Here is a 20,619-nt window from a genome sequence, read left to right on the forward strand (position 1 = left end):
AATCTGTGAAGACAGGTGGTCAAACATACAAGACTTAAACTTTACAAGTAGTTGTGCTAATGTGTTGCCATTAGCTGGCACATAAAGCTGAAAAGCTATGATTTATGTAACAATTTTAGAAAATAGAATAACCTCTTTGTATTGAGATATTGAAATCAAACTTGGGATATTCGGGTGAATGGATATATTAGGGTATGTCACAGGCAAATAAAAACAAAGATGGTATCTACACATTAAAGCAAGGGCTGTAAGTTCAAAGAATCAAGGGATAAGGGAAAAGCCTTATGAAGTTTTACGCACTACTGTGGCTGATTATTCTCCAGAAATAAATTCTTCTTTAACCTGAAGAAAGCTCTTATACAAAGCAAATATTTGTTCAAAGGAGTTTTAAAGATCCCTCTTTTGAAAGTAAAATTTCAACAAATGCACACGATTGATGATTAATTTACTTTTCTGCATGTCACCTATTTTAAAATCATGTGCACTCCTTTGCAGATTCTGAATGAAGCCAAATGTTGAATATTAATTGTTAAAAAAACATAATAAATGAAGAGAATGGATCCAAAAAAATACTGCACCAATGCAGTGGAAAAGAAATCAACACAAAACAGCAAAAGAAGTCATTGTAAAAAGTCACAGCAGTGGGCAATGAGGGCAGAAGTTAGGGCGGAAGCCAGCAAACACAGAGGGGAAACAATCCCAACAGCCCATGACAACACTGGAAGACAAAGGGAGACGCACATACAGACAACACACACCGGGGCGTACAGAGCGTAGAGGACAGGAAATAGTAGAAACAATGCCATTACCTACAAAATTAAAGCCAAATGAGAAGTTAAATTATGGGAGGAAGAAGAAGATGAAAGAACAGAGGAGACAACAGGGAGAGCAGATCAGATAGAGGAAAACAAGAAAGAAGACTCCCTTTTGTAATTAAGTTTTCAGCAGAGGAAACCTACCTGATCTGAGCTGTTTAATGCGTCCATTGTTGTTGGTGGTGTTGACAGGGAGGAAGTCTTTAAACCAGGAGATGTCTGGGTCTGGGTTGCCACTGGCGGCACAGAGCATGGTGGCAGTGCGTGTTCGCTCCACCACTTTCAATTGTGGGCCCATGTCTATGGTGGGGAAACCAGGGGGCAGTTGGTCCTCTGGAAATAGATTAGACATTGTAGCAGAGTTAAGACTGTGTGCAAGATAGTGTTCCTCCTCAAACCCTGTGTTAGTGAGGAGGGAGAGCCAATGGAACTTGTAGTCATAAGACTGCAGGATAACAGAATGAGTGAAAGCTAAAGCAAACAGGAGAGAGACAATACAATTTTGGCCATATGTAGAGGTAAGTGTGTAAGAGCAAAGAGAAATTAGAGTAGCAGAATAGGAATTTTTTTGTTACACTATTAACTCTGTCAATAAAGCAAAAATTATTTCCAAAGTCATTTTCATTTAAAAATTTTTTCCCTACCCGCGTTTGGTGTTGACAAGGACAAAATGGACAAAAAGTGAAAATGGACAAAAACATTACAAGAGACGTGTTAAGTATCTTTAAGTAAAAGGAATGATTAAAGGAAAAGTTCGATATACCGTGGCTTCAGAAAGTATGAAGACCCCTTCACTTTTTTCACACTTTAATAGGTTTTAGATTTAATTGTAAATTAATCTACACTTGATGACTCGTATGGACAAAATGAAAATGTGTTTTTAGAAATTTTCGAAAATGTATGAAAAATCTAATCATTTACAGAAATATTGAGATCCTTAATTCAGTACTTTGTAGAAAGCCCTTTGGCAGCAATTATAGCTTGGAGTTTTTTTGGTAAATCTCCACAAGCTTTGCACACCTGGATTTGGGAAGTTTATCCCATTCTTTCTGGCAGATCCTCTCAACCTCCATCACACTGGATGGGAAGTGTTGTGAGGTCTCTCCACAGATGTTCTTTGGGGTTTAAGTCTGGGCTTTGGATAGGCCACTCAAGGACAGACAGGGACTTGTTCTGACGCTACCCCAGTGTTGTCTTGGCTAAATGCTATGGGTTATTACTGTGCTGAAAGGTGAACCATCAAACAGTCTTGGGTCGTGTGCATTCTGGAGCAGGTTCTATTCAAGGACTTCTCTACATATGTAAGTGTAAGTGCTGCTGAGAATCACCCCCATAGCATGATGTTGCCACCATCATGCTTCACCATATAGGGATGTTATTAGCCAGGTGATGAGCAGTGTCTGGTGTCTGCAGTTCTGCCCAAATGGTTCAGTTTTTCAGACCAAAGAATCTTTTTCCTCATGCGCTCTTAGTCCTTTTAATTCCATTTGGCAAACTCCAAGTGAGCTGTCATATGCATTTTACTCAAAGTGGCTTCTGTCTAGACACTCTACCACAAAGCGCTGCGGAGATGGTTGTCCTTCATGGATGGTTGGCAGGTTCTCCCATCTCTGCAGAGGCTATCTATTAGAGTGACCTCCCTAACCAAGGCCATTTGCTTCAAGGCTTGGCCAAGGCCCTTGACCCTTGCTCAGTTTGGCCAGACAATTGACTCTAGGAATAGTCCTGGTTGTTCCAAACTTATTCCATTTCATTATTATTGAGGCCCCTGTGCTCCTGGGAACACTCAAAGCTTTAGAAAATGGTTTTATACTCTTACTTTGATCCTTGTCACAATTTTATTGTGGTGAACTATAGAGAGTTCATTGGATTTCATGGCTTTGTTTTTGTCCTGACAATGCACTGAATTGTGGGACCAATTCACACTGCAGGTGTGTACCTTTCAATTCAAGTTTCCAGTCAATTCAGTTTGCCACAGGTGGACTCGAATCAAGTTTAGACACAACTCAGAGATAGTTAAAGCAAACATGTTGCACCTGACTACAATTTGGAGTGCCATAGCAAAGGGTCTAAATAGTTTTGTAACTGAGAATTCTAATTTTTTTCTTCATTGTTTTTCTTTATTTTTAATGTGAAGGAGTCTAAATACTTTGGAGCCACTGCATGTTTATTTGATTTCTTTCACAACGAAACAGCTACACTCATGTCTGTCCATTAATTATCAATGAACCTGGTTATCTTAACTTAGCATAAAGACTGGAAGCCAGTATGGATTTAACAAACAAGATATAACAGGAGCTTCAGGGGTGCTGGTAGGCTAGCTGCCCTGCTCTATTTCATGTCTTTATGCTAAGCTAAGCAAATTGTTTTCTGGTGTTAGCTTCATATTTTACAGACAGATATGAGAACCGTCGCCTATTGATCTTCCTATCTAACTCTCGATAAGAAAGCAAATAAGCTTATTTTCCAAAATGTCAAACTCTGCCTTTAATTATAGAAAGGAAGGAACAGTAGCTACACTGGCTACACATGTATTCAAGAGAGGTGGAGCTTTGATGTTCTTTGATGGTGGCAGGTGGCAGGTGGCTTTGCTGTGTTGTATAAGCTGTCTTGTTCCTGCCTGTGTCTCAACTTACTGACTGAACAAGGGCGGGCTTCATCTTGCTGCCGTTTGAGATGTGAAAGAAGATAACTTACACTGCTCTTTGCTCCAAACATGTTCTTTTAGCAAAACAAAGAAAATCAAAGCCTAGAGCAGCTTTGTCTGAAGCTCACTGCTCTGAACAGGAAGTATTTTTGGCTTGCAGTAAATGATGATCTTTGAGAGGGTGCAGAGTGGAGTATTCCGTACACCATATAAACCCCATATGCAAAATGTCTGCCTCTGCGCAATGCTAGCTAAGTGTTAATCTCCAAAACAAGACCTGCTTATTCTGAATGCCAATGAGGTTTATGTGCACCTTTAAGTTTTCCTTCCCCTGCTGTGATATGGCTAATTAGTGTCTTCCGTTGCTCTTGTAAACGGCACCTTTTTGGAAACACTTTCTTCATTAAATTTTCATGAGGAGACATCAGTCTGGAAACAGCTTTGAGATGCCATAGCCTGCACACAGCCAAACGACAATCATGGCCTCATTCCAACAACGCTTTTGGGTATCTGGCATGAGAAACCACCTCAATGGATAAATCTTCTCCGAAATAGACGGTATTACAAATGAGTGACTTCAGACTGAACTGCAAAACTTTCCAATGCAACTCTGTGTCCCTGTCTGAACTAAAATGTTTTGACAGTGATGGAAGTGCATTGTTTGTGGCATGTTTTAAAACAGCCAATCATCCAGAAACATTATCTTAAGCTTTCACAAATTGGCTCAATGAATTCCAATCCTCATTTTCTGGGCAGGTGTGTGCTGTTAGTTATATCATCTTGGCCCATGCATCCTTGTACACTTCATCACTGTAAGTCCTTGAAATTGCGTGCAATATATTATGTATGCTATAGTTATTCCTTTTAGTGGCCATTAAGGTAATGAGAGATGCTCTCTCTTTACTCTTGCTTAAAGTTTGTTGGTCCCTGGCACTATGTTTGCCTGTTGTAAAATTGATGCGCTGCTCATTAAAACAATAACTACTTAGTGATTTGACCTCAGTCAGACAGTGGCCATATTTAGTTAACGTCTTAGTTAAAGTAGGAGAGTTAAGCTGGAGGACAGAATTGATTCTCAGATAAAACATTTAGAAGTTACACAAATGTGTCTTTTGTTTTCTTGTAAACTTATTCTCACCACTGTCTAAACCGTAGTTACATGGTTCAGAATACAGTCTATTCTTTTAATTTTGGATGTTGATGTAATACACTGCAAGAAATGGTAAGTATGCACATTAAAAAGGAAAATCTGATTATAGTCTGAATAAAGTGCAAATGAACACTCAAAAGTGTATTGTATTCATCATTCACATGAACATGAATTGCCATTTCTGTGTTTTTTAAATCAACACACATTTGAAGAGTGCTCAGATATTCACACATACAGTATGTGACACATTTTTAAATGTAGTGACAAAGTACATTTCACAAAGGAAACACACTATATGAAGAATATTGCAAGAATAACAACAAAAGAAGGAGAAAAAGGGTTGATTGTAACCACTTATCTATTATAAAAGCGCCACATTAACAACTACCAAGAAATGAGGGAACATTCTAATGTGAGGAACTTCACTTTCAAAGGTGCTCATTCAAATGGAGAAAGACAGGGAGGAGGAGAAAAGAATTAATTGTACAAGGTAGCTCCTGTCCAAGCTCCCTTCAGCCTGTTCAAGGTCGAACAGACAATTAGTCGATTCTACAGTGAGTCAAAAGTATACCTGATCAAACACAATAGCCAGAAGCAAGCCGAGGAGCATGGATGTGTGTTGAATATAGTAATTGGATGTGACAATCCATGCAAACTAAAAAGCAACTCCTGTGAAATTGCAATGTATTGTAAAACAAAGTGCTCAATAGATCATAATTTAGCTCTTTTAAGTCAGAATTGTTCTCATCCTGCAATATGAAATGTCCCTGTTTATTCAGCTCTTAGAGGGTGCAGGACAATATTCATTTTGAATAGTAAATGTTGAAGCCTTGGTCAACATGATATCTTTTCAAAATAAGAATCCAGTATAATGTTAGGGCAGTAATACCAAAGTATTTATGTCTGATTTACATAAACTACAGTATGAGTCACAAAAATTTTGAATAACATAAAAATGAGGATGGGTCAAGTGTGCAAAGGGCGCTTTAACCAAACCCATCTTCCTACTCCAGTAGAATGTGTGTGTTACATGATACTAGTCCGTAATTCCAGTGCAGGCAGCTGATATGACTCCAGGCAGTGCATTTAAAATTAATGATCTGTTACAAAGGTTTCTGGCCTTTTCAATGCATTCTTGCTTAGCCCAGAAATGTAATTTATAGCTGCTTACAGATGGAGCACTCATGCTCATCTAGAATGGCCACAAAGTCATGACATCAACTGCGAGGTATCTAAAAACTTTTCTCTCATACAATTTGAGATTAAGATACAAAAAGAGAATAATTCTCAAGATTCTTGCAACTCTCAGCTAAAACCTAATTTGCTTCAGAAACTGAATTACCATTGTGATAATAAATTGAGGAGCGGAATTTAACACATTTGCTAGCTTGTGCCGTGATTAACAGCTCATGTCAACAGAGCTGCTGCAGCATTTTCCTTACAAGAGACCAAAATTAAATCAGATTAATCACCATTTAATTTGAGCCACAACATATTTGTTGCACGTTTTTGGAGAAGTTGGGTTATTGGCAAACTATAAACTGTAGAGAATGAAATAATTAATCAACCAAGGGGCCGAGCAGCTACAGGTTTTTCCTATGTGCTATGTTTGCAATTCCGCAAATAGTCATGAGCTTGTTTTGTTACTTGTGGTTACATAAATTATCAGCAAGGAGGTAATTCATTTTTCTGAGCTGAATTCTAACAGGACTGGAAATTGGAAAAGTTGTGTTAGGGTTAATATGCTATATGTATCAGGTTTCCCACAGATCCTTGATATCCTTGAGAGTTTGTGAATTTGAGACAAAAATAGGCCTTGAAAGATTTTTTGGTATACATTTTTTGATATAAATAGACATGGGTCATTGAAATTGAATTGACTTAAATTGACATGTTTTCTCTTCAACTCGTAAACAAGTCTCTGTCTTACGTATACAATACTATGTTGTTTGTCTGTGCTGTGTTAGAGAAGGCAAGAGACCACAGTAGTCTGCCATCACTGTCACACAGCACAACTGGAAGTGTATTATCTGTGACTTTCTGTATAACATGCTAGTTCTCATTATAAAATTATTTGTGTTGTAACAGTAAGTAACCTTGAGCTGTGTCTCTAGCTATGCCCAGTTGGATCTCTAAATTTGAAGGAATTAGGCATTGAAAGTCCTTTAAATGTCCTTGAAATTTGACGTTTAAGATGATGTGGGAACCCTAGTTGTATGCAAAGCTACCCTGTACAATATCTGAAAGTCAAAGCTGAGAGGTGAAATTAAAAAAAAAAAAAAAAAGGGTTTTACAGATTTCCTCCACTTCCTTTCCTTACCTCGCTGAGAACTGCAATCTCAAGGACAGTCTAAGACAAGGGCAGTTTCTGCTTTACAGACCCATACTGTATATTCAACAATGGATCTACACACTAAATGAGATGGAAGGGAGAGAAATGCTGAAGTCACCTTCTAGAGAAGTGCTGAGCACTGGTGCTTGATATAAAAAGACTCCCAATGACAATTTGCACACATTAGCCACTACCAGGCTATCAGGCTGTATGAGTGTGTGGTGCCAAGTATGGGAGGGGTATAAAAAGGACATTGGCTCAAAAAGTACCCGAGTGAGCAGATTTTTGCTGGAGACATAAGGCCACTGGATGTAAACTCAACCCATTAGCAGATTATATCTATTGATCATTCATACAAAATATGAGCAAGAGTGAAATCACATTTGCGGTGTATGACAGTGGCCAATTCACTTTCTAAAATGTTGCTTAAATGCAGCATAAATTCAGCGCAATTTGTCGTCCTGCTGCAGTCACTGCCAGTATACACACACACACTCACACCCTCTGTTCAAAGTGAATTTCTCACCTGCTGCGGTGTAATGATTTGGGCAACAAACTCAAGTGATGTCCTCCTTGTTTAGGCTCTAATTAAATAAGCCTAATTGAGTCTCAACAGATAAAGGTACCATTCAGTTGTGAACAGTTAGTGTTTACATTTTTGCTCAGTTAGTGCTGCAGCTAGGCACTTGTGTGTATGAAGTAAGAGATGATGTTTACAAGGTATTACATTACTAATGCAGTTACATCTATGGAGTGGAATTCATTAGAGACAGGGGAGCCAGACAGGAAACTTTAGGCCAGGGTGTTTGCTTGAGTTTGACATATGCTCAAATAAAGACAGCTGTGTGATACTGGCTCCTGACATCCAAATTAAAAGCCTGTTTGTTTCTCCTGCATAGCACCTACACATGGTCAACAGAATCATAAGCACGCCTTTTCTCTCACTCTTTTGTTTGTTGACTGATAAACTGTACACACAGCACTGGTTTTCTCCAAAGCAATTTTTTGCGGTGAGATGTTGTTTCCAGATATTGACACTCTGTTAACACTGTTTGTACTTAAGCTAACAGCTTTACAGCTTTAAGTAGAGTGGGTTTGACAGTTTATACATACAATATGTGTTGATATTTGCAAAATGGGCTGTTGGGATGTAAAAGTGCAATAAAATATTCTAAAAGTAATTCGGAAGTTAACGCAAAAGAAATGCAATGGTCAGGAAATTAAGAGTAAATCTCATTCTGGAGTCTCATTGATTAGGTGAGCTGTATATGCTGTTTTGTCACTGAAATCCTATTTGGCTCCTACATTATTCAGTAACTACAAAATAATTTGAGAGGAAAATGAGCATTTGTTGCACTGGACTTTCCAAGTGAAGCCATAAAAACATAAACCTTTCCGGTCACATTCTGTCTTAAATTCTGTGGTTGCTGCACAAGGATTGGATTTGGTCTGACCCTTTTCTTCCCAAGCGGAACAAGGCTTTTCACCCTGCGGTTGAGGTTATTCTTTTGGGAAAATCCCTGCAGGCCATAATAAGATATATTTGTTGGACGTATTTGAGTGGATACAATCTCTTCAAAGAGGCTGTCACAGGTCACTTGTGGTGGCAGCGTAGTGGAGAAAAGTGTGTGTCAAGACGTATTGTTGTTTGAGAATCCCTCTCCAGACAAAGATGCTGGATTATGGAAGTGTGGGAATTTGGGGCAGATGTCTTCAAGTATGACACTTTTAGAATTTACACTCCTTTTTCTTCTGCCTTAAAGATTATTTTTGCACAGTTTAGGAATAAATCTGATTCTCACCACTCCTCCCCAGATAAGATTTCAGCCAGTACAAAATAAAATACAAAAAAAAACAAGCCACAAAACATTACCCATGGAGTGTGACAGCATGTGCTTATTTTTCTCCGCAGCCTGAGCCAAAGCCATTTTTTCCCACCACACCATAGCATATAATTCGAAGTTGAGGGACACTGATTAAAGCTCTTTCCACGCTCAAAAATCCAGCATAAGTGAGAAAGAAGATAGGGGAATTTAGCAGGGTTAGGGTGCTAATCATGTTAATCATACAGCACTCTTACTGCTCACAAGGACATCATTTGGAATTGACTTGTTTCATGGCTTGCTAACGCATTAGCTGGCCTAGACTGAATTAGGACTTAGCGTTTGATAAAGTAGTAAGAGGTGATTAATAAGGAAAAGATTTCAATGGCTACTATTTAAGGTGAAAGATGAAAGACTTGAAGGGGTAAGGTATACTGTACACATTTACATGACTGCAAACCAGAATTTGGGGTTATAATGAGTCCATCGTTTGTGCAGGGTTGGTGTCAAGTGTCCTCATGAACATTTGGTCTTCGTGGCAAAACCTTTTCTTCTCCTTTTTTCAAAATGAGTTTGTTGATTTGGAGCACATTAGCGTGGAAAACATTGTCCGGTGTAATTTGTTTACAGTTCTCTAAAAATTTGCTGCAAGCCTAGTTAATACATCCGTTCAGAGACGACCTGAATCCTCTTCAACAAAATGTTCTGTTCGGCTACTGTTCAACTGACGTATTCATTTTTTTTTTCCTTTGGCATGGGAGAGGGAACTGTTAATTATGCTTTTGTTTTCACACAAACAAAATTACTCAACCAAACGTAAGAGCTCTTGATTAACAAAGGCAGGCAGTAATTCCATTTTGTGCCAATTCTATGACGGCATCTGCTCTATTTTTCTCTTTCCCCCTCTCTAATGTTTCACCACTTTCACCCACATCATTGTTGATTTCCTTGCTCTACTTACAAGGTACACCTTACAATGTGGTAAAAAGGTGTACTTTTACAATCTAGCACCTCGTGATTGACGGGTTTTAAATCTGAGCCCACCCTTTGCTTTATCAGCTACCTGCAGCTTGGTTAAACTATCTAAAACTTGGACACAGACTGAGTTTCTTTACACAACACTCCATCCATCATTCTGCCCATAAACTTTAGCAGAGGTGAAACTTGTCCCCACATTAATTTTTGACCATGGGACTAGGACATTGTTATATTTTGTCTAGCTTGTATTTTTCAAACTTTTGTTTATATTGACTTAATTTACTGTTAAATTACTATTTTAGTAAGATGGTTATATTCTTTTTAGTCTTAGTTTCCACTTATGATATTGCCTCCCACAGAAGCTACGTAGACCCAGACCTGGATTAGTTGCTAGGCTCTTTTTTTTTTTTTTTTATAAGCACCACTGCACACATGCCTGGACATTGTTGTTAGCATATAGATGTCTCAGCAGTGCCTTGGGTCAAATACTTGGAATAGTTAAGAAGCAAGTGAAAGGGATGACCCTGAACATTAAGTGCGTGAGGTATCATTCGTGAGTGGCAGGTAAAGCCATAGATTTAGAGAGCATCAAGTTAGACAAGCATGCAGAGTGTATAAGCACATGTGCATCACTGCTGAGAGAAAAAAAGACGAATTGAGATGTCTGAATTTTCTCTAAATGGCCTCAGAGAATCCAAACCCTGTATTTATCCTATTGATACATCCCAGTGCTGTTTGGCACATATGTTGTCCAGTCTAAATAAGATTAGGTTTTCCCCTAGAGCTTCCTTTGAGCCAGATTTCCCAAATAAGCCTCCTGGCACCTGCAATGGGTAGATATTGCTCAAGTAATCCAATAATGGAAAACAAAATGCAGCACACTTCCGTCTAATAAAGCACACAGTAGTTTGCGGTGAATATCACCTTCCTGGGTCGTTTTTTAAGGCTTCACAGACTAGTGAACTCTGAGTCAACCCTCAAATTGGTTTAAAACATGGCATGTATTCGGACTGATATGTGGGTTTTTTGTGATTGCCCAGACTGGAAAAGACTCCTGAGGAGCTCAAATTTGAGAGAATGTCCCAATTATATGCCTGGGGCCATAGATCTTTATGTTCCAAAGCCTTAAATGAACTGTTTTGAGAATTTGTTAAGTGGCCAGGCATGACTGCCTTCAAGTTTAGGTTTACAAATGTGTCTGTACAGGACTTGCAGGTCAGAATTAATCCTGTTGTATCTAGCTGAGCGCTAGAGAGTTTACATTTGTTGTGAAAGGCCATGATCCATTTATCTCAACTAAGCATACTAATGTATGTTTCAATCTTCATAGTAAAATCAGTGAAGTGGTTAACTTAGCAAGAGAATTCTGTCAGCAATCCTCCTAATTTTGTGCGAGTGTCTGTATGTGTCAAGAAACAGAGAGAAAAGACGTTTACACAAAACCTCGTAGATCTCAGGTTGTGTGATGAAAAACTGTCACGGCTGTTCAAATGACTGCAACTCAGTTTACCCTCACTAGGGCTTTCAGAAAACTAGAACATCAGTGACATATTTTTACTGATGTGGTCTTGTATACTGCACTTAGAGCGGTGAAAAATAAGGTACTTTAGAAAAACTGAACAGTAAAAGTGTTGATGGTTTGAGGAAAATATGCTTCACTTTAGTTCATTAGTTGATTCTACAGGTATAGAGCTTGCTAATGAATATTACTGTGAATGGGCTACAGTTGGCTCAAACAGCTAATTCCAATTTACTATAATAGAGTTTTAAGAGGAACAGGCACACTCCAACACAAAGTGGCATTAAGTCTCCCTATCTTGGTGCCTCTAAAAGGTAGTTCAGTAATTTGCTGAACAAATGCAGTCTCTTTGGGAATACTCCTAAAACCTGAGGGCAGACAACGAGGGACCATCTAGTATCCACTAAAATTTTATTTTACCCTCGCTGCCTGAAGGAGCGAAATAGGAATGGACTGTGAAATACTATCCAGTGTGTTCCTTTTCTGTGATGACGAACGTTGGAACAAAATATTGGAGGAGGAAGGTGAAGGTGCAGAAAACTCTCTTAACCCGAGGTTCATGGCACTCTGTCTCGGTGAAAAATAGCATCCTGTCCCCCTTTGCCCTGCGCTGATTGTTTCTCCCATAAATCCCCTTTGAGATTGTATAATTAATTGAATGCTGCTTATTTGTCATTAACAACCCTCGCCTAATGCCTGAGATTATGAGGAAACCATTGTAGAATCAATCTATTAATCATCAGGCTTTTTTTTCCTCCAGAAAAACCTTCACAGATGAACAATCTGACACTGGAGAACTAGTTGTAAAACTCTAAGTCAACATATTGGTGTCATGGTGTAATATTTCATAAAATGGTATGACTTTTTTTGAACAATTGAAAACTTGAGAAGAGTAAAACAATAAACATTTCCTTTGTTGATAACACAATACTTAATGCAATGGGGAAAATAAGCACTTTTCACAATTCGTGTCTCACCCTGAAAGATAGAATGCACACCTGCAATTTTCATGTATCGCAACAAAGGGAGGAGCCATATTGTTGACATTCTTGTGATGCTTTTGAGATTGATTTCTGGAGTGTCCACTACTCCTTTGAGGACTGTATTGGAAAGCCTTACACTTGCATGAAGGGAGCTTCCATTTGGTTGGAATTTGGGTAGAATTTGATAGAAAGTGGTGGGCAAACTGTATCCAGGTCAGAAATGGCTGGAGTTCTGCTTTAAAAAAGACTTTGCCTTGTGTTCCTCCAAGCCTGCTATCCCCTACAGACATTTTTTATGGCCATTGCTGCTGGGGCAGATTGGATCAGCCAAGCAGAGGGCATGCAACAGAGATGTACGCCTCTTCTGGCAAGGCACCTCAACTCTCCCTAGGCCCCATGTCATTCATAAACATGACGGATTAGCTATGATATTCCTCCATTTACAACATAAGCGAAGGGAGTGGGAGGAAGAGAATGAAAGCAGAGAGAGAGTGTTAGTGTCGGATGCCCCTTAGGGGTAGTGCTAAAATGGATGGGTAAAGAGGGAGATGAAAAGGAGAGATGAAGCAGGAAGGGCGGAGAGTGGGCCTTTCTGTAAAGGCCTGGCTGGGCAGGCAGCAAGGCAGGCAGAAAGCCAGGCACAAAGCTCCATTTACGCTCAGATGCGCCCCCCCCCCCCCCCCCCCCCCCCCACAACCACTTCTTGCTTTACAGGCTACACGTCAGCTCAGCCAGATGTACTGTTCTGAGTAAAGATCACCTACGGGGAAGGTGAAGAGGGAGAGATTTCAAGACCTCTTCCACCTACAATCATGTGTTTTTGCCACACTGCCATCGTCTTTTGCGTTGCCTTACTCACTGACTTCATCTGCGTGGATCCAGTCGCGGCTCATCTGAGACTTAAAAAGATGCTTGATGTTAAAGACTCTCCCTCGATCTGTCTTTGTCTGTCTCCCGCCTTCTTTCCCTTCTGTCCCTCACCCTCCCTCTTCAGGATTTCACTTTGCATATTCCATTTGCTAGTTGTTACCTTGAGCAATGATTCCATTTACTTCCGAAAACAGTGTCCCATTTATTTAGAGTTGGGGAAGGAAGAAGGAAAAAAAAGAAAACTTCTGCTCTTGTCTCCTTATCTGCCATCAGCATTTCTTCTGTTATTATTAGGAATATTCAAAGGAGGAGGGAGAAAACTATTTTACGATGCTGTGAGCTATTTGCCAAACACAAAGCTAACATGGATGTCACTTATTCTCCTCAAAATGCACCTTAGAAAGCCTCTCTGTTTTTTTCATGTTTTTCTTAACAGTCCATCAACCCTTATCTGATTCTCTTGAGTGCATTAAGCATTCACAAATAAAGAGGACATGGCAGGGAATATATAAACAACAACACACTTCTCCTGAGAGACGCCTCCATTCTCACCGACACTCCTGTCACGTTGAAGCATATACTGCCAGACATCTGTTCTCTTTTTATATTTCAGACTTATTCTTTGTCTATTTACCCTCTTACCGCCCACTTGGGATGACTCTATGATGCTTGATGTTTCAAAGTTTAATGAAGTATATGTTTGTGTTTCATGAACATGTCACCATTTTTCTTTATGTAAAATTAAACTATTTAGGTTGATTCATTTCTTTTGTCTATGCAGAGGGCAGCTGACAAAGGCGACGGCCAGAAGCAAGAGCCAGCAGGGGCCCAGGAGAGTATCAGCAACCAGGTGAGTGTTTCTACCAGGCAGGAAAAAAGACAGAAGGCAAAACTGTGAGACATTGAGCTGCTTCATTAACGTTTATGTACTATACAGAAGCGTGCAGGTCAGTTTGATCAAATGGGTGTTTCTAATATGTTGGCCTGGATTGTCACATGACAAAAAAACATTTTTAAAAATCAGTTTTTAAAGAAATCTGTTTAGGCAATGTTAGAAAACCTGTTCAAAAAAACGACTGTACGGGGACTGTCGATGTGTATATGTGGAGGTGTGTATTATTTCACGATGAAGAAAACATCCCATCAGCTGTCAGAATGCTCACATAAAATCCTCTGAGCTTAAATCACTCTTAGCATTTTGTGCATGACTGTGCCATATATCTTTATGGGTCATGTCCCGGGACTTTTCCATTTGATCATGGTATCATCAGACTCAGACAAGTACTCAAGGAGACGTGCGGTATAAATGTCTGAGGAAACCGTCTTCATGCAAGTTCATGTTTTCCCTGAGAAAGGGAAAACCTAGCACCAGCCATTTCAATAATTTATATAGCTAAAAGCTTGTTACAGGAGCGGGGACTATAGAGATTATTCATGCTTGCTAACATCCTGCGCAGAGGACCTCGTGGCTCTCAAAGAGCCCTAATGGAAAACGGGGTTATATCAAGCTTTTCAAATTTAGAAGACAGGCATTCTACCCAAAAGTGACTGTGGGTGACGATGGGTGTCACAGCAGGCAGTGGGTGGCATTATTTTATTATGGAAATTACTATATTGAGGCCACATGTTTTGAGATTTGACAGCTGGGTTTGAAGCAGATGAAACTTGCGATGAAAATATGTAAGGTTTTGTCTCCCTTTCCCTTCATGCAGCCATAAAACATCTAATTAGCCACTGAACTCATCTTTGCTGTACTGAATGTAATAATGTATAGACAACTAATTACACCCAAAAATCAATTCTTGCCACATTTTTTTTTCTCTCAGTCCAAAGTTGTTTGGTCATAATTAGTGAGCAGCCTTACCCAGCTTGAAAAGTTTCTCAAGATCATTAGATGCATTAGGGATGACCCTGCAGTACCCAATTAATCTAGTAGAAAATGACTTGAGTGCAGCTAAGATCAAAGCTACTAACATTAGCACCCCTCGACTACCTGGCTCCGACTTATACACTCCTCATTTTATGACCTTATGTCCCATCAAGCCCGGCGAATGGAGTATTCCTTAATAAAAAATTGCTACGTGGTTCATCATGTACTGAGCACAAATTCAGATACAAGTTTATTCAGCTAAAAGAAAACATAAATGGTAAAATAAAATAAAATAAAATATTTGTTCATATGACCAGCGTAAAACATATATTTGCTCAAATGTGAACATGATGAACTAAGATGGTGAACTTGGTAAACCTTATATCTTCTAAATAGAAGCTTGTTGGAATTATCATTGCGAGCATGTTTACGTACTGATATTAGCATTTATCTCAAAGCACAAGTGCAGTCTCACAGAAGCGCTGGTGTGGCTGTAGACTGGCGGTCTTGTTAACTTTTGCATAGCAAGCAATTTATTCAACGACAAATTGCTAAATTGTATTTACTGTATATGTATGTGTACATTTATAAATGATCACACCAAATATTTTGTTTAGCAAAGAAACATTTTTCAAATGTTTAACCTTCTTTACCATATTTTTTTTAATTTACTGTTCCAGTTTATTTCTACACAATGTGAGAAACAATTTGCATTTTGAAATCACTGAGCACCTAATTACGCTGCCAGCACTGTGAGGTCACTGTGGAGAACAATGGCATCTAAGACCACTGAAGGGAAGAAAACATACACCTCATTTGTCTGAATCAATAATTATTAATTTAGGAGGCAGTGTTTACTTTTATTAAAACAAATACAGAGTCACAACATGTAAAGTGTTATCTATCATGTTCAGAGTGCAGTTCAAGTATCTTTGTAGTTCCAGGAGATGTTTCTCACACGCTATGCAGACTGTAAAGTCTAACATCCATCTTTTTGTCAGCAGTTTTGTCTTGAATCATCCTGCATACTATATAGATACTGATATAAGTGGGTGTATGGTTGGTTGTGTTTTCTGTTTTCTATTAAAGTTTTTTCTATTTTAGAGAAGAAATCAGTTTTTGGTGACAGTCAATTTCATCTTTTTAATTACAATAATGAATAACTTGTCATCATGTGCTCCATTTTTGTGAAGTATGAGAGAGTGAAGTTGGGAATTGAGAGGAGAGTTGCATCAAGCCAAACAATAATTCTGTCTATGAATATTTTATGAAACATCTAAGAAAATAATTGATAGTCTGTGAAGGTGGTTGCCGTCAGTCACTATTTGTCTCGGCATGCTGCGGTGAGAGGTTTCTCAGTTTCTGAGAAAAATGCGCTGCAAAGAACACTTAATGACTACTTCTTCACATGGAAAATGTGAGTAGAACTAGTAGATAGTGACAAGGGAAGACAAGTTTGATAGTTCAACATATTGTAAAAGGATGAATCAGTATCAACTGTGCCTCGTAGAGGACCAGCCATTTTGGTTATACAATTCCTTTAGACATAAAAATGCTGTTCCAACAAGTTCGGAGGATCCGTTTTGTGTTTACGAAAAGAGTTAAGCTCCTACAGTGAGTCAGCATGTTTCTACGGCACCATTTCTTTGAGGAAAAATGTATTTTTCTAACAAAATTGAGTGTTCCATGTGGCAGTGCAGGTCTTGCCATTTATAGAGCACCCGCCAGTAAACCAGAGAATTGTATGGTAGCTGCCAGCCCCCTACTCTCCTTTTCGCAAGCCAGTGATCACAAGCACAGTAATTTTACAATGGTCACTTGCTTCATCCCCACTGCATCCCTTGCTCCGACAGTCCGAGACAGCTGACACAGCATTTATCTTTCTAGGCAATTTGAGCACACGGACCAGCTTTTGTTCATCGCTCACTCTGTTCTTGTTAAAAGGAAGGCATTATATATTTAGAAAATGGTGCAGAAGAAGAACACAGATGACAGTGGGTAGCATTAAAGCATTAAATTTTTAGTTAGTTTTATCAGTCACTTCTCACACTTTTCTGCAGGTTTTTTGCTATGCAGGCAGGTCCAGGCAGTTTACGTTGACCAGTATTTTATGGACATCAGTTAACTATGCTTAGAATATAAATAACGCAGCTGTGGAAACAATTTTTCTCATAACAGTGACAAATAGCTGAGTGCATACATTGTCTATGAAAAATTACTTATCATGTAGCAGCCCTTTCATTGTATGTGGAAAGATCTGTCTCGGCTACACGGCTTTGACCGTGCAACTGCACCATTCCATACAAATGGAAATGATGCATTCTGTTTTTCCGTCACAGGAGAGTGGCTTCCCATTTTCCACTCCCACTGTCAAGTTGTGCACAGCTGCATAAGTTTGCACGCTTGTGTGTGGGGCACAGGAAATGGCTGTTGACAGCATAATGGGAGTATGAGGATGCAATATAAATCCTTAATCATGCCTGAATCATGAACTGCAGCACTTAAATGCACACATCATTCTGCTGCAAATACTCTCCTGGCAGAGAGTCTAGACTCTCTGAGTTGTTTTGGCTATATTTTCAATAATTTTTATTCTTTACTTATCGTTTAAAGAGTACGCAAAATTTCTGCACTGTACCAACATTATCTAGTGATAGACATTCAGACATTTTTATATGCAAATAGAATAGAATTGATAAATTAGGTCGAAAACCACTTGACTGAAATCGTATTCCTTCCATGACACTCAAAATGTGCTGTTTCTTCATCTTCTCAATCGTTTTCTGTCTTTCTCAATTACCAAACAAATAGAGACAACCTTAATTAAAAGACATGAGTCGCATATGAGTTGGGTCATCTCATAGTTAAAAGACCAGTGTATAGAATTTAGGGGGATCTATTGGCAGAAATGGAATATAATATTCATAATTATGTGTATTATTGTATGATCACCAGAAATTACGAACTGTGTTTTTGTTAGCTTTTAATAAGCCCTTCATATCTAGAAAGGGAGAGGGTCTTCTTCCTAGGAGCCCGCCATGTTTCAACAGTAGCCCAGACCGGACACACCAAACACTGGCTCTAAAGAAGGCCTTTTGTGTTTTTATGTTACCTGAAGGACACTGTAGGTTCTCCTACACATTTGGAAAAGTAGGGATGAGGGGAGGGGTATTCAATAGGTTGCTAACTGCAACTTCACCGCTAGATGCTATTAAATCTTACAAAAAAACAAAACAAAAAAAAGTAAATAAGAAAACCTGTACCTCATGTCGTGGCTTGGCAGATTTGACTTGGAACATCATTATGTTTCAGGATTCGCCTTTCATGCAAATTGCTTCTCTAAGCCTGGAAGTTCATTACTAATGGTGCTTCCCATCAAGTTGGAGGCCCATCCGAATACTAATATCCCTAGTACTTTGGATTTGTCACCTCAAGTCCCCTCTCCTCGTAGCATGGCAATTACAACAATGTGCTTTCCCTTCATGGAATTAGGCATCACTCCCTGTGGCGAACTTCCCACAACAGATGCTTTGCAGTCGTTTCCACAGACCATTGGAGCCCAAATGAACTAAACGAACAGACACTTTATATGTATTAGGTTTGGTGTAGTAGCACTTATCTTTGTTTTCTTATTTATTTATCTGTCTAATCTTGCATCAAACACTTGTGTGCAATTTTAGTTTTTCTCCACTAAAAGGACTGAAGGTGGAGAGAAATCATTTTTGCTGCTCAAGATGACAGATCACACTTAAAAAAATAAAAAATAAAAAAAGGCAGGAGCATTTTTCAACTAAAGTTTATGATGAGTAGCAAAACAGCAGTGCTGCATTTACGGTACTGTATTGTAAATAATATATGATGCGTCCTTGAGGTAACCTGGTTTAACCTGGTGTTACCTCAAGTTGCTCGTACAGGTCGCTACTCTCACAGTGCAGTGTGCCAGCTTTCGACTTCCTGAGAGTCGAAGGCGTCCTTGTGTCTTTGAATAAGGGAGGAAATTGGTAATTATGGATTTCTACAACTTGAAGTCATAACTGCTGAAGAAAAGACCTGAAGTGTTAACTCAAATTATAGTTAGAGTTATCTTAACACAGTAATCCTTGATGCCATTGTTTGTGTCTACCACTGTGCCATCATTTTATTTTTATTTATATTTGAGTTTATTTTCATCTTACTTGCTTTGCTATGACTGCTGTTACTGCTGTGCATAACAATATTTCCTTGGTAAGACTTAACAGACACCAGGTGCCTAGCAAATGCAAATGCTCAAACTGGGTATAGGTTGAATCCCTGTTGTGTCATAGCATGTGTTGACAGAGGGTAGTGAAATGAACATATGTTTATTTACAAATCTTGCAGATTATTGCCTGAATCATTCACAATGCCAATATTTTTGATTTCTAAGTATCCACAGGAGGAAATGCGACTACAGGGAGCACACCTTTTTATTTGCACCAAAGCTGAGAAAGAAAAAGCTTTATTCCTGTTTTTCTATTTTTTTTTTTTTTTTGGTCCGTGATAGTCCCCAGCTCACCTTCAATACATTGATGGGAAAGGAGAGTGAGCAGAAGAGCAAAATGGAAATGGTAATAAACATGCTAATGCTAGGCCGTGGAGCCGGGAAGAGCAGCTTCTTCCCGTCCCTCGGCTATCTGTTGGTGTGTGTGTGTGAGTGTGTGCGCGCGTGTGTGTGTAAAGGGGAAATACAGAGATAGAGACAGAGCGAAAGGAAAGATGAAATGTGCACAATACTGCATGTTAGAGCACACACACACACACAAATACACACACTTTGTGCTTCAGAGTAAACAGGAGAGAGCTGCATGTGAACGTGCCACCTTTCTCTTTCAATCGGCCTCTGGAGACAGTGCAAAGGGCCTTTTGTTGGCTCATTGGTGAGATAAGAAGCAGGGGAGGGGGGGGGTTTCAGAGACTCGCAGAGCCAGCTTTTTTTCTATAGGATGGAAGCACCCCTCTCAATAGGAACTCATTTGCCATGTTGTGTAATTGTGGTACATAATGGAGCACACCTCATTCAGGCAGCCCAAGGCTTTTTTCTAAAGCCATTTTCTCTTTTCACAGCCAAACAAGTCATGTTTTAGAGAGATATTATGCAGCCTTTTGAGCTCAGGGCCACCACATATTTGCCTTTAGAATGGAATGTTGTGTGTAATCAAGATAAAATTTTGCTCAGTGCTTATTATAAAACAGCCACTGTCACGGTCAACTTGATATTTGTCATCTGACTTTTATTCTCACCGCTCGCTGGAAGTAAACAAACTGGCTGACCTTTCCAGCCTGGATTGTTAAACGTGTGTGTAGATGAGTGCTGGGTATTAACAGCCACTGGTCACTAGGAGATATTGGCCTTGACGCAACCTGAGACTAGAATACTACCATAAACAATATATTGTATGCTTGTTAATTACATGAGAATATGCTGCTTTATTTTCTTCATAGTCAAATGGATATCAAAGCTGAAGTGCAGAGATGAAAAATGACTGATTTGAAAATTATTGCTGAGCTTTTCCATTTAACCACTGCAGGCTAGGAATGGATGGCTATTTGCATAATTTAACTGGCATCTTAATTATTGTGTCAGGAATCTGTATGCAAATGACTTAAGTCACTT

The 20,619-nt window shown here is 39.1% G+C and overlaps 1 protein-coding gene across 30 annotated transcripts in view; it reads right to left on the minus strand.

Moving 5' to 3' along the window:
• Positions 1 to 20,619, minus strand: part of LOC130164064 (receptor-type tyrosine-protein phosphatase delta-like) — a 355,849-nt gene that overhangs the window by 49,427 nt on the left and 285,803 nt on the right. For all 30 annotated transcript variants that reach the window (XM_056368470.1, XM_056368468.1, XM_056368467.1 and 27 more), the window contains one exon: positions 960 to 1,148. In XM_056368470.1, the coding sequence (XP_056224445.1) occupies positions 960 to 1,148 (189 nt within the window). The remainder of the gene's footprint in view (positions 1 to 959; positions 1,149 to 20,619) is intronic.

Source organism: Seriola aureovittata, chromosome 23, assembly GCF_021018895.1.
Source record: "Seriola aureovittata isolate HTS-2021-v1 ecotype China chromosome 23, ASM2101889v1, whole genome shotgun sequence".
NCBI lineage: Eukaryota > Metazoa > Chordata > Actinopteri > Carangiformes > Carangidae > Seriola > Seriola aureovittata.